The sequence below is a fragment of the Leguminivora glycinivorella genome, chromosome 17 (assembly GCF_023078275.1).
Source record: "Leguminivora glycinivorella isolate SPB_JAAS2020 chromosome 17, LegGlyc_1.1, whole genome shotgun sequence".
Lineage (NCBI taxonomy): Eukaryota > Metazoa > Arthropoda > Insecta > Lepidoptera > Tortricidae > Leguminivora > Leguminivora glycinivorella.
The window spans coordinates 10,055,528-10,070,107 of NC_062987.1; the positions used below are offsets into that span (position 1 = coordinate 10,055,528).

At 36.0% G+C, this 14,580-nt stretch overlaps 1 protein-coding gene across 1 annotated transcript; it reads left to right on the plus strand.

The window, feature by feature from the left end:
- Positions 1-4,907, plus strand: LOC125235478 (general odorant-binding protein 19d-like). The gene is made up of 5 exons (XM_048142050.1): positions 1-54; positions 536-703; positions 2,661-2,778; positions 3,474-3,559; positions 4,804-4,907. The coding sequence occupies exons 1-5, from the start codon at positions 1-3 to the stop codon at positions 4,819-4,821; spliced, it is 444 nt and encodes a 147-aa protein (XP_047998007.1). The 3' UTR covers positions 4,822-4,907.
- The last annotated feature ends 9,673 nt before the right edge of the window (positions 4,908-14,580 follow it).

Below are 14,580 nucleotides of genomic sequence, written 5' to 3' on the forward strand. Positions count from 1 at the left end.
ATGTCAAAGTTGTTTCAATTTTTATTATGTTGTTGTGTTGTTGGACTCTCTTATGTAAGTAATTTTCTTATATATCTAAATACTGTATAAGGTACAGCGGGGCAAATCTCGACTGGGAGGGCAAATGTAACTAATGATCTTTTTCCATTATTACACTATGATGGTTCTACATATATCCACTGAACACACCTACCATATATGACCGGTGGACACTCTATTTAATAATGCAAACATTGTAAAACATGGAAAAAAAATACCACTTACATTTGCCCCTCAGTCGAGATTTACCCCGCTGTATTACCTTACTCAAAGTTGAACTAACTTTATTGAATAACGAATAGTATTTAATATTTGTAAGTAATTACATCAATAACTTACATTATACACGCTGAAACAAAACAAACCTAAGGAACACAAGAATACTAGACCAAAATACATTTTGCATACCTAAATTGTGAAAATTTTATCAACTGCATAAATAATTTTTCGTTTACAAATGTATAATGATATAATCTATGAAAATATCCAAATACAGTGCAAGAGCGAGGGCGAAATAAAGCAGTACTTCATAAAACTAGGAGTGACCTGTAGCAAGGACCACATGATCACACCAGACGAGATGGTCATGCTTCAGAAACACAAGATGCCCGACAGTGAGAATGCGAGGTGCTTGATGGCTTGCGTTTATAGGAAGGCCACTTGGGTATGTATTCGTAAAGATCATAGCTGGGCACCGTTAATCAAATAGTTAACTTAATTATCGCTAACCCGTTACTAAAAATGTTAACTTCGTTAATAGTTAAAGCGATACATTTCGACAAATTTAACGTAAGTTAAAGTTAATCTATAACCCGTTAACACGTGAAAAAAAATTTACTGTGGGTTTTTAGTTGTATCAGTAATCCGCTATAATGTCTTATATTACTGCAAATTCTGTATAAGCCCGAAGTACAGTAAGCCTATTGAACCCAAGGCTGCATGTGGAAGGCAGTGATCGCCTGAGCTCGAGAGCGGTGCCCGGAGAGCTGCAAAATCACAGCAGGCGGAAGCGTGATCACAATCGTAATGACGTCTAGACATGGAGTTCAAATAAATTTTCATTTTTGGTTGTGACGCGACTTTGACGATCTTGGTGGTTATTCTTTCACTTAATTTTGCAAGCAACAATCTTCTAGGTCGCATCAAAACGAGTTTAAAAACATGACAAACTGTTAAATCAGAATCGAAAACTTGGTCCACGTTCAGAAATTATAACTTGTACCAATATAACTTTTAAACGTTTCTGTTCAGTAGATATATGAACCACATTGTAAAGTATGGCTTGAAAAGAAGAAATCGGTCAGTTTCCAATTACACTTCATGTAAAGATTAACCAATTGAATACTTATGTATTTCTTCACGGGGTAACCTTGCTTAAGTTACCAGCAACACCACGAGTTTTTATAAATAGGTTTGTATAGCGGAGTAGGCTATCACAATAGTCTGAAACGACAGGCCTACAAGGGCAACGCTGGCGGGGTATCGGAAGCCTACAACCTACAACCGAGTGCCCGAAAGCCTGGGCAAAAAGCGAGCGTTGGAACACCCCAGGGGGTTTAGTCCGTGGGAGTCGGACATACCCACTGGCTCTCCCGGGCCAGTGGCATCCATAATGGATTCCCCCAGGGTAAAAAAAAAGTACAGACGTATAGGGGTAAAATTCATCATCAGCCTATACTGCAGATAGTACCTACATATGTTAACGGTTAGCTGAAGTATAACATAGGTAGGCCCCGCAGCCGCATGGCATTTCTGCAACGCGAAACGAAAACGAAACGCCGCGAAAAGTAGTCTGGGTCTGTCGCGCACGGGTGCGCCAAAGTTCATATAAAATTGTTATATAGATTATTGGTAGTCCGAAAATGTTTCTCATACAATTTTACATTATAACGATCATTATTTATAACAATTTTATGTTAATAACTATCGTAACTTCGAATGACTTATGTTCATAATGTCATTCATCATAAATACGTTTTATACTAATGTTTATGTTTATATACTTATTGATCATAACGATTGCGAGTAATATAATTTATCGTTATATTATTTTTAACAGAACAGACATCACATGTGACAGTCCAGTTAGGTGCGACGACGAGCGTAGCGAGGAGGAGCGTGTTAGGTTGACCGTGAGCGAACCAGAAACGAATTTTTAATGTAAATTGTATATGTCACTGTAAAAGCTTCAAGCGCACTTCTATAAATGGCACAAGTTTTTCATAGAACTTCCCCAAAACTTTTTAAATAATTTTATGATGAATGATTTTCTTAAACACAAAATTATGAATGTTATTAAATATTTGTATAGAATTTATGATTAAAAATTTTCGGCTAAATGATTATTATGAACAGTGATAGTAGTACTATTGATAATAATGAAACAAAATTATGATAAGTAAAATTATGAGAAATGATCATTCGGAGCACAAATCAGTATAAACAATAATTTTATAACAAATAATTTTATATGAGCCAATATGGACCCGTCGCGCACATACGCGTGAGTGTTTCGAGCGTTTGTGCCATTCGACTACGTACCCAGGTAGGTATTTAATAGCTACAACAAATAGTACAAATACAATCATGAGGGAACATAAGAATATTCACGTGTGTTACAGATGGACGATAAAGGCATGTTTGACGTCGCTGCGGCTGAGGCGATGGCTGAAAAGCATCACGGAGAAGACACCACTATGATAGAAAATTCTAAGAAATTATTCGATCACTGCAAGTCAGGTGAGTTCTTATCAGCATAGAGGAATGAATAAAGAGCTGTAACACCATACATCAGTAAATGCGAGTTATTTGTACCTATAGGCATAGTTATAGTGACATCTAGTGACAATCACTCGTCAATCACGCGTCAAATAGCGAGAATTATCAGTACCACTACTCGATACAAGTGGCAACAGTGTCTCGTCTGCCAAAAAAATAATATTAGAAAAGTTTACAACTTATATTACAAGCAGAAGAAAACAGAATACTGATTAATACTATTGTAATATTAGCTAAAAATTGGTGAACATTAAACTCTTCGTTCGTCGCTACATTTATTGACAAGTAGCAGTACTGATAATTTACGCTAGTTGGCGCGTGATTGACGTGTGATTGTCGCTAGATGTCACTATAACTGCATAGTTATAGTGACATCTAGCATCTATACAAATGACTTTTAATGGATATTTTTGCTACCGGCAAATCAGAAAAGATTTACCTTCTATCTTCAGTAGTCTTGGGCACACCTCGGACACTGGCGATCAAATATATGAAAGACGTTCCTAGCACACATTCTAAGCTCGTGTAGGTGAACGCGTACCAAACTTGTATGAGTGAGATATAACAGGTTTACTGTGAGATAACCGCTAGATGTCACTTAACTATTTATTCCTCTATGCACAAACTAAAGTATTTATGTTGGTAATTTGTTCCAGTAAACGACCCACCCGTAAAAGACGGAGAGAAAGGATGCGAAAGAGCAGTTTTGTTGTTCAATTGTCTAACTGAAAATGCTTCCAAGGTAAACAACCATAAGTACCTACTTGTTTTATACGATAAACTGATGGACTAAGATAAGGGCCCATTTAGACGGTACGAGTTCGCATACGAGTTTTATTACATTGCGATATTTGATGGCTATGCAAAATCGTATGTAACCTCGACAGCCCGCAACGTAACTAAAATCGCAAGCGAGTTCGCACGCCGTCTAAATCAGGCCTAAGAGCCCAAAGCTGCTAGACTAGACAGCGCCAATAGTAAATTATGATTATCAGTTCCGAACAGTATTCTCTATCACACTTATTATATAAAAATCAGCCTTGAGAATTAAAAAAACCTTATAGCAAAAACTCGCCGACGGGCCGAAATAGGTAGGTAATATGCAAACATTAAACGTAGATACGATACGAACTCTACATTATCCCAAAGTTTCATCCTTGAGAAAATGAGGAAGATCTGGTGGCTCTGGGCTCTTAATCCATGAACAGATATACGCCGTGTTTTTATTGAATTCCGTTAACTTCGGCATATAGTTAGGTCCTTTATAGGAAACAGAATGGCACAGTTAGTTTTCTTAAATTTGTATTTTTTCTAAAAAAAAACCATACACCTGCGATAGATGTTAACTTCAATTGCTGTTGAGAAACGGGCTTTACAATTAACTCACATTAAGTAAGTGTCAAAACTATGTCATGTCCATCGCATATCGAACACATAAAGCCCGTTTCTTAACAGCAAATGATGTAACATCTATCGCAGGTGTATGGGATTTTTCAGAAAAAAGTTACGAATTAAAAAACTAACTATGCTATTCTATTTCTTATAATGGACCTAACTAGATGCTGAAGTTAACGGAATTTAATAAAAACACGGTGTTATAGTATAGGTATCAGCGCTTTATCATTCTTCATGACACACCCACAATACATGTGCAATTGCACGCAGGTGCAGCGAGAGTTATAGAAAAATCGTTCTCCCTAGGGAGTCATGAAATTCCTAGTGCCGTTTTAACTCTTTTTATTCTTTTACATATTTTTATACTGCAAATGTGATGAAAAACATCGTGTGCAACTCGGGGTGTAAGGATATTGCAAACTCGAGTCTTTTCGTGTGCAATATTTAACTTCCGCCCCTCTTTCCACAATGTACAAATCATTGATCAACACGCCCCTGAGGGGTTGAGGGGACTCACGCAGGATTCATACACACATACCTATAAATCCTATACTATATATTTTTTTATAGATTTTATTATTTTCTTTACAGATGGGATTCAACATATAAATGATTATTACGTTTTGTAAAAGCTCCACACTGTTATGTTCATGCGTCGGTAAGATTCTTAAGTTTAGTAAAAATTATTAATCGACTGTTTCTTTATTTTTTTATTAACAGAAGTATCCCCTCAGCTCTAAGCACTTGCACATTATGAGAAATGTAGTGCGGCATTTTCAGCGGCAGTTTTTTTTATGTTTATTACTTAGTTCCGACGCCCAAGCAACCCTAAACGGCTTATTATTTTATCAAAGCTACCTATTAAGTAGTTAGGATAATCACACAACACGCAACATTGTAAATGGCAACAACGGTGGATGCAACTAATTCATGTCAATTATGACATGTAGTGACTGTCATTTTTCATAAATCGCATTCAATAAAGGTGTAACAGTTGCATTTCTGTCGCATTATCGTCAGATCAGGGGCGGCTCACTCCGCGATTCTATCGCCGCGCTACAAGTACATGCCGGCGGCCGCGAGTTCGCGGCCTAATCAGGGTTGGCGCGCGTTCTCACGGAACGCACGTTCACACTTTCTATTGTTGCTTTACGTCGCGAGTTTTTTTTAAGGTTCATATGCGATGTCCGCATGTGGAATGGCTAATAATGCCAAATAAAATAATGTTAAATAGACATCATGGATAAAATAGGACAATCTTACACAGATCTACTAATGATTAAGTCCCACGGAAAAATTCAATAAGGCTTGTGATGTTGGGGCCCAAACAAAAATATATAAATACTGTATATTATAGCGGACGTTTTAAAGTAACAACAACGGTTTAACGAATCCAAGCTATATTTTAGTTAAAGTAACATAACAGTTTAACTTTAAACATTCTAACACAATAAAAATAAGACAAAGGGTCGTGCGGATACGCGTGCGTTCTCGAGTGAAAGCTAACGGCCACTGTCTCCCGAAAAACGCCGCGCTGCCAGCCGCTACGTGTTTTGAACGAAGCTAGTTGCACACAATAACCAGCTAAGGTTGACCCGCGGCTTAGTCCGTCAGGAAGCGAGCCGGGGGTCTACCTCGATTGGTTCTCTTAGGGAGTCGTCTATCTCTCTCTTGACTCGTGCCGCCTCTCTGAGAGGCGTTAGGCGTAAAGCCAGTGTCACACGCTATAATATACTGTATCTAAAAAGTACCCAAGGCTTAATAGAATAACATTTTATCTGAGTATTAATTCTTTTTAATCCATAGGCAACCCTATCGTCCGACGCTGCGCACGTGCGGCTCGTTTCTTTGTTAGAATTTTGTAGGCATTTAAAAAGGCGGCATTTCTTGAATATCAAAGCAGTGGGCCTTCTGTACTTGTACTATTATATATTCTGTGGTCAGATGCAATGTATTATGACGCAATTTCTGTTTGATCCAATGGTTGACTGGTAGAGAATGCCTTAAGGCATTAAGTCCGCCATTTGTACAATTTTATATCGTGCAATAAAGTCTAAATAAATTTCATTAGTCGGTAACTCGATCGGTATACAGCATACTGGCGCAATTTCATTAGTCGATAACTCTTTCGGTATACAGCATACTGGGAGTCCCCGCAGGCGATTTAACAACCAATGAAAGCGATGTAATTTAATTGGTCTCTAACCCGTTCGGTATGCAGCATGCGGAGTCTGCAGTCTGCAGGATACAATGAAAGTGGTGCAATTTGATTGGTCGTTATGCAGTATACGGGGACTCCCCGCAGGCGAGATAATAACAACCAATGAAAGTTATTATTACTATTTAATTTCCCCGAATGCGGGCCCAGTGGCACGCGTTCCAGAAATCTCTCGCACCCCGAATGCGGACCCTATCGACTAATGAAAACGTTTTCCCGAATGCGGGCCCAGTGGCACGCGTTCCAGAAATCTCTCGCACCCCGAATTCGCATCCTACAGACTTATGAAAACGTTTCCCCGAATGCGGGCCCTGTGGCACGCGTTCCAGAAATCTCTCGTACCCCGAATGCGGACCCTATCGACTAATGAAAACGTTTCCCCGAATGCGGGCTCTATGGCACGCGTTCCATAAATTTCTTTACCTGACGATCGGACCCTACCAACTAATGAAAACGTTTCCCCGAATGCGGGCCCTGTGGCACGCGTTCCAGAAATCTCTCGTACCCCGAATGCGGACTTTATCGACTAATGAAAACGTTTCCCCGAATGCGGGCCCTGTGGCACGCGTTCCAGAAATATCTCGTACCCCGAATGCGGACCCTATCGACTAATGAAAACGTTTCCCCGAATGCGGGCCCTGTGGCACGCGTTCCAGAAATCTCTCGTACCCCGCATGTGGACCCTATCGACTAATGAAATTGCGCCATTAATGTAATAAGGAAGCGGACGGTAGATTATGAATATAAATGTAGGATAAATGTGTACAAAATGATCCTCCGTCATTTTTAAAAAGCTACAGGTCTATCCCATAACACATTATGATTACACTTTAAAGAGCATTGTTATTCAATTAGGTTTGTATGTATATTATAAAAAAAACTAGTGTGGATATGGCATTAGTTTTATTGCCTTTATAATTTTACAAACATGAAATTATAATGAGGTAAGTTTAATATAATACGTACGTGTAGGTACTAGGTATATTAGATGACTAAGATGACATATCGATGAAAAATCTGCCAAAATCATGGTGATACGTTTTTAGAAGATTTTACATTGTTACACGTCGAATTAGGTAAAGTTTTAATCATTTTTAGGAGCTAAACGATTCAAAAATAAAAATAAAACGTGAAAATATTTAAGATTATTTCCATCACACGCATTTATTCATTCATTTTGGTTTAACAAATGTACTTATTTCCTACAAGGGCTACAAGTGTGATGAAACTGATGAAAATTGTGTGAAGTAGGAATGATAACTTTAAACAATGAATATCCAATTACCTCAATTTATTTGGCCCTCGTTAACAATTTTGATGATATCGCCCTTGCGCAATCACAATCAGCTTCACTTAGTATAATTTCCTTCCATTACAGCTTCTTATTACATGACCCTTTTGAATTACTGCTTATTCATATCGGTGGCGTACAGTCAAGGTATTAAATATGGACACGGAAAAGGTACCAAAATTTATTGCTTAGGGATACGTTTAGCACCGGACCTAACCTTTTTTCGAGGACGGGGAAAACACTAAAAAAAATCGAGTTTGGTGCCCCTTGGACTTGACAAAGTTTGAATTTGGCGCCCTCCCTCGACTTGACAGCCTTCAGAAGATACATGATAAATAACAAATTACACAACATGAATAATAAAAAGCAATGGTAAATGAAAGTGTACTATTTATTTATCAACAACAAAAATGACTAACTACGGCTAAGATGCATCAACTTCAAAATCCGACTGTTCACTGGTTCTGACTCCACTATAGCCTCCTCAGTCCTCGTGTAGTTTTTGGACATATTGCAAAATTTATTTTGAACTTCTGTTGAGTAACAAAGGGTTCCAAATTCAAAAATAAAACAAATGCTTTTTGGACTCAGGAGGATAGAATATGTTACAGATGTAGTGCGTCCTTCGTATTTTTCCGGAAACGTTCGTATGTTCATCTTGTACTGAGAACTGAAATAATACGAAGACAAATCGTTTCGCACATACATCTGTAAAAAGTCGGACAAGAAGTTCCATGATACATAAGTTATTATGATTACAATAAAATTGTGGATTTTGGTGAGATTTCAAACAGTGATCTTCGTAAATACTTGTGCATTGCTCTGTGCAAAGATAAATGTGTAACTAATAATATTAGTACACAACACATATTATATATTACTATGTATGTACAATTATCGTCACATGGTGTGTAAATTATCAATAATCTTAAATGATGTGGACTATAGCAAATATAACTAAAACTAAAAACAATTGAAGATAGAAATTATACAAGATAAAAAAACAAGCCCTTATAAACTAATCAGATAGGAAAGTAGTAAAATAGATGTATTTTTTTTTATTTTTTGTTTGGTCCAAGACTTGAAAGATAAAGTTGCTGAAGATAATTAGAATGTGGTTTTGTATACAGGTCTGAAAATAGTAGATAATATAATACAGTATTATAAAATAGGTAAAAGTTTCAAAATAAGTAGATTACTCCGAGGTTTTTCACTACATAATATTATCATTAATCTAAAGAAACAACCATATATAGCGGCTACAATAATTTTACGTGATATTTGTTAATTTACAGAAGCGATAGCGATTTGAAATTGGCACTTATTTCATATGTTTAAGTTTTTAATAATAATTTTTACAACACCTATACTTAACCATAACCAAAAAGATTTTATCGACAATATCGACATGCAAATAGAATAGAAAAAGTGAAATGGCAAACATTCATAGATTGACTTTTCAAAAGTTAACGTTGTAACCACAAGATTCATAATATAGGTACAGTCAACCAATTGGAACCCTTGGTGGCCTAGGGTTCCAATTGGTTGACTGTATGATTGTGTCGTCTATGGGAAAAGGTACCTTAAATCATTTGGTATTATCATACGTATGATACATTTTCCTAAATGCACCTCACCGCTACAATACAGTGTTATCCATTTCCATTGATCACATCTTGATTTTATAAATGTATTTAATAAATGACTGAAAATAATATGTTTCATGTAATTTAAAAATAACGGCCAAGTTAATTCAGATGCCTAACTATCAGCCTTATTATTTATACATGTATACCTACATACATTTAAAATATTGATAATGATATCTTATGATGCTAATAAAATATCGTCACTACTTTTAAAAAAAAACTTGTATCTTCATCTGTCAATGAAAAGAAAATTGTAATAAGTATGTATGGAATGCATATAGACTTACTGCGTTTTAACTTTGAGGAACAGCGTGAGATACGAGATTTTTTAAAAGTAGTGACGATATGTTTAAATGAAATAAATAATCTAAAAATCAAAGCTTTCATAAATACCTATAGATATTCATATTTACGGTATGACTATTTTTTGATCGGCTACATTTAAAGTAAAATTCAGTGTATGTTATCATACTATAATATCGTCCCATTAATGCAAATACCGACTAAGTGACTTTTTGACGAAATCGAGTTTTTAGCACCTATAGAATAAGGTTTTCAAGGGCTACAATATGTTAAAACCCATGTATTGATACGACGCTGCATTCAAAAGATAGCTTCCGCATAAAGTTACTTAATGGTCAATTTGTTGCATTATAAACTGCCAGAATGTAATATGAATATTTAATATAAACTTTTATGCTTTATCCGCCAAGTAGAACCTTTTAATGGTGTATAGTGTTTTTTTGCATTTAAACATTTTGTTAAAGTAGCCATCTTATGTTCTACAAAAAAGTTTAATGTGTACATATTTGATTTTTGCAAATAAAACTATCAACAAAATTCTTTATTTTAAGCCAGGCTAAATACACCAAATGTCTTTAAGATGTTTTTCCAGAAGATGTTTGTTTACAAACATCAGCAATTTCATTCTACCAAAAAGTTGTATAGGGACTATAATTGGTTTTGCATGTGATGTGACGAAGGAAAGGATAACGGTCTATTACTGCAAATACCGACTATGTGTAAATAGGCGATTTTGAGATAATGCGGTTTGAAAGTTTGAAGGCACGTTTTATATGAAAACATGAAGAAATTTACGTTATGTGTATGGCATTTTAAACCCTATATTTTTTTGTTTACTACTTTGTCGTATATATATTCAGAATGTATTTAGTTGACGATCAAATACGATTTAATGAAACAGTCGAATACCTACTTAGTTGGTTTTTCCTGTAGAAATAAATGTTTGCATATTTCTCTTCTTTATACATAATTATAACCCATTGTTTGTCTTAAATAAAGCTTCGTTTTTCATACGATGTTCTACAACCTAAATGAGTTTTTTCTGAAATATACCGGGTAATAATTATAAGTTAGCCAGTAAGCTAATATAGTCAGTAGTTTTTAAGAATATTGTACGCTCGAAATGGGCACTGTTGATACTGTATTTCCTGTATATCATACCATCTTATGTACACAGTTAACAATGAATAAACTTTACTTTACTTTACTTACTAGCATACCTACGGTACGAGTAGACTTCAGATGTCACAACTGTGTACCACTTCACCAACTGCAGTATTAAGTGGTTGAAACCACTCATGGTACCCTTTAGGTATTAAATCTCTGTCACAAAGGCTGAATAAAGTCTTGAGGACACTTAGGTGGAGTCGAGGCACGTCGAATCGAGCCCTGCATACATTTACAATGAACGATGAATCCGATTCGACGCGTCGCTAATGGACGTAGTTTCATAAGAAATGCAGAAGGCGAATTAATGAGATTCGACTCGGCGAGCTTAGTGGGCACTAGGCTTAAGTTCATGTCGAGATCTGGACGTAGCACAAGGCAAGAAAATCAACGCCACAAATTAAACTCCAGTTCAGTAGAACCACCTCAAACCTCTTAATGTATCATATCATATTTCTATCTCGGTCTAAAGCTCGATAAACAACTAGCTATCTCTGCGTTCAAGAAAATGGACTTACGCAGACTTTTTGACAAAGGTATCGTAACTAAATAGTACCATGAGTGCTTCCAATCACTTAATACCTAGTTAGTCTAGCATTGTCAGCCGTATTACGGACGTGTTTGTATCGAATTCCACCAGCGATGAAGATGTTGTTTAATAACTTTTTATCACTCTTGCGCAGTAAGTGTGCAATCGCACGAAGGCGTATCAGGAGTAAAAGAAAAAACTTTTTCCCAAAAGAGTGTTTAAATTTGTATTTTGGACTACCATAAATACTTTTTTATCTTTTTATTGCAAGTGTGATGAAAAACACTGCGTGTAATTGGGGGCGTAAGAATATTGCAAACATGATTGCTTTAAATCGCCCCAGAAACCTATGTAATTACCGTTACACATTACTTTTTCTTACTTATTACCTCATCTACGCCTACATTTTAGTGACATTGGCGTAAATACTACAAAACTTTAAATAAACTATTACTTCAGGTTATTGAGCGTACAAAAACTATTTACCTATACTAAATGTAACAGTGTAGATAGTGAAATTTCGAACATAAATTATGGCGGACTTCGGATTGCTGAGACAGTGAACTAGTATGTAGTAAGTACCTATGCATATTATGCTATTACCCAAAAACGCATTAACCGATTTGTAAAATTCTTTTTGTGATTTCAAGGGAATGCTATTGCGTTACTTCTTGTTAAATTTTACTGAAATCGGTTAAATTATTTTGTGAAAAATCTCCTAAAACCGGTTGAAGAGGATTTTTTCAAAATTTTTTTTTTTGAGAATAACTCTTCAAAACCATAAATAAAGTATTATTAATGGTTAGTAATGTTAAAAAACTTTTTATTACAAATGTACCAGTTAAATTAACAATGATAAGTGAAGTTTTGTAACATAAAATTAGAGCAGCTATATTTCCTGCAACTAAAACCGCCTATGTCATTGAGAATATTTAATATATTTTGAAATAAGTTCAAAACTTTTGTATATTTTTTTCTTTTTTTGCAAATCATAAGTAAAGTGTATTAAAAGCAAAGCTTAATCAAAGGGAAACACTGCTTTATATGTATTAATAAGAGAAATATACAAATTTTTATTTCTACAGGAAAAACCAACTAAGTTTGCTACTATTTTTTTTAAATCGTAGTTTTATCGGCAATCAAATCAAGCCTGGATATTGTTTACGATTAAGTATTAAACAACACAATACGGGCTGTAGAATGCTGTATACAAATAGTAATTTTTTTCATGTTTTCATATGAAATCGTACCTTCAAACATTAAAATCGCATTATCTCAAAATCACTTTTTTGCACATAGTCGGTATTTGCAGTAAGGGGACGATATTTAGATTTAAGTAGATTGAAAAATATAAAGTATTACCTGATTATATTATGTACTACCGTTTGTTAGTGTTCAGTTTTTTTAACATTGAGAAAGTCAAACTGCAAGACGACTGAAACATAAAGATATCAATACCAAACAAACAAATATTTAAACTAAATACGTCTGCTCTAAATATTACTGATATTCAATAATACACAACTGCGTGAATACTATTACAATCTCTGATGTATCTGTACTTGTATCATACCATCGACAACACTGTTAGCTGTACATTTGTAATCCTTATTACAAGGGCATAATGTCTACCGATGGTTAGCTAAGAGTGTTGCTGTGAGTACACAACCCGACACGTTCCTTACGTTAGATGTTGTCAAACTATAACATCATTTCACCAACTTCACACTTTATGCACTTGTTTTGATAGCCGACATAAACTAAACTCCACACTCTACCCAAGACCACGCGAGTATGGAAATAAAAGTTTTCGAAGTGACACTTCTAATGCGACTTCCAACTGACAGCGTTAAACGTTGAACGCTCAGTGTTGTCAACTCGAATTTTGAAAAACAATTACGATTACGAAGTTTCACTTCTTACGCGAGGGACTCCACGCACTTTGTTTTGGCCCCTTTCGTTAGTCTGATTGCGTGTATTGCAACTTCAAATGTGTCTTATTACTGCAAAAAGTCCCACTATCGCTTTCGATAAGGACGCTTCAAATTACAGTCGAGTTCATGTGTACATTTTTTTACCTTATTGCAACGAATTAAGGTGAAGAAATGTACACATATTTATGAACTCGTGGCGCGCGCCGCACCGCCTGGGGGCGCGTCTTACGTCCTTCCTATACAAAATGTACTGAGGAGACGTTTTTTGAATTACATTCAGGCGGCGTGGCGGAGACGTCCGTTACGCGCCGCAAGACATGCGTCTTATGAGTGTGGATGGTCCCTTACAAAGGATTATAAATGGCGTTTGACAGTTTTTGACACTAAAAGTAAGTAATATCTTAATCGAAACTGCCGATATCAGTTTTCCGACCAAGGATGTTCCGATAAAAGAATAGAGCCGGGGATGTTATATATCTCAACATTGACCTTAGCCACTAATAGGTACTCGACGCAATATTACTGCCGCGACTGATGTTATGATGCCCCGTACTATCTCACTGAGTCACCATTGGCATAAAAGAGATAGCAATACGACTTCAGTCCCCACTTAATATTGCAGAAAATATAGTATAAGCGCTATGGACGAGTACCGCGCCAGTTACAATTCCTCATGTCATGTCATTCGGGTAACTGTTTTCATTGGTTGATAGAGCCCAGATCAGGGTGCGGGAGATTTCCTAAACACATTATGAAATTTAGGAGTTTCACAAATCTCCGCACGCTTTAAAACGACTAATGAAACTATTGAAACTGAGATATACTACTTTTCATTTCAACTCAGGTTGGGCCTACCCAGTTACCTATAACTAAGTATAGTGTATCCGCGCTTTAAGACGATACGGTAGGGGTCAATTCTCCATACAAACGCTCTCGACTATTTCCTCCCTGGTTTTTGAAGGTAGAGCAATGATTTTTTCAACACAGATTGTTATTATTTTTATCTGTGTCGGACAGTTTTGTTTTTTTTTGATATTCTGCTTTTTAAAGACTCTAGAGCCAATCAAAAATTTCCAAAAACGGACTTTTTCATTGTGGCGCAAAAAAAGGTGTGATACTCAAGATTGGTAACAATTAACCAAAAAAGCTAAACGGTCCGACATAGATTATTTAATTGTTATTCAGATTCTCAAATTTCGTTCCGATTGATTAAGTTTTGAAGGAGGAAAGAGTCGAGAGCGGAACCTCGATGTTAAAGATTTTTTTGAAATATCTTT

Coding starts and splice junctions, on each gene's coding strand:
- LOC125235478 (XM_048142050.1), top strand. CDS start 1: ATGTCAAAGTTGTTTCAATTTTTATTATGTTGTTGTGTTGTTGGACTC. Junction 55..535: donor GTGTTGTTGGACTCTCTTAT/GTAAGTAATTTT, acceptor ATCCAAATACAG/TGCAAGAGCGAGGGCGAAAT. Junction 2,779..3,473: donor ATTCGATCACTGCAAGTCAG/GTGAGTTCTTAT, acceptor AATTTGTTCCAG/TAAACGACCCACCCGTAAAA.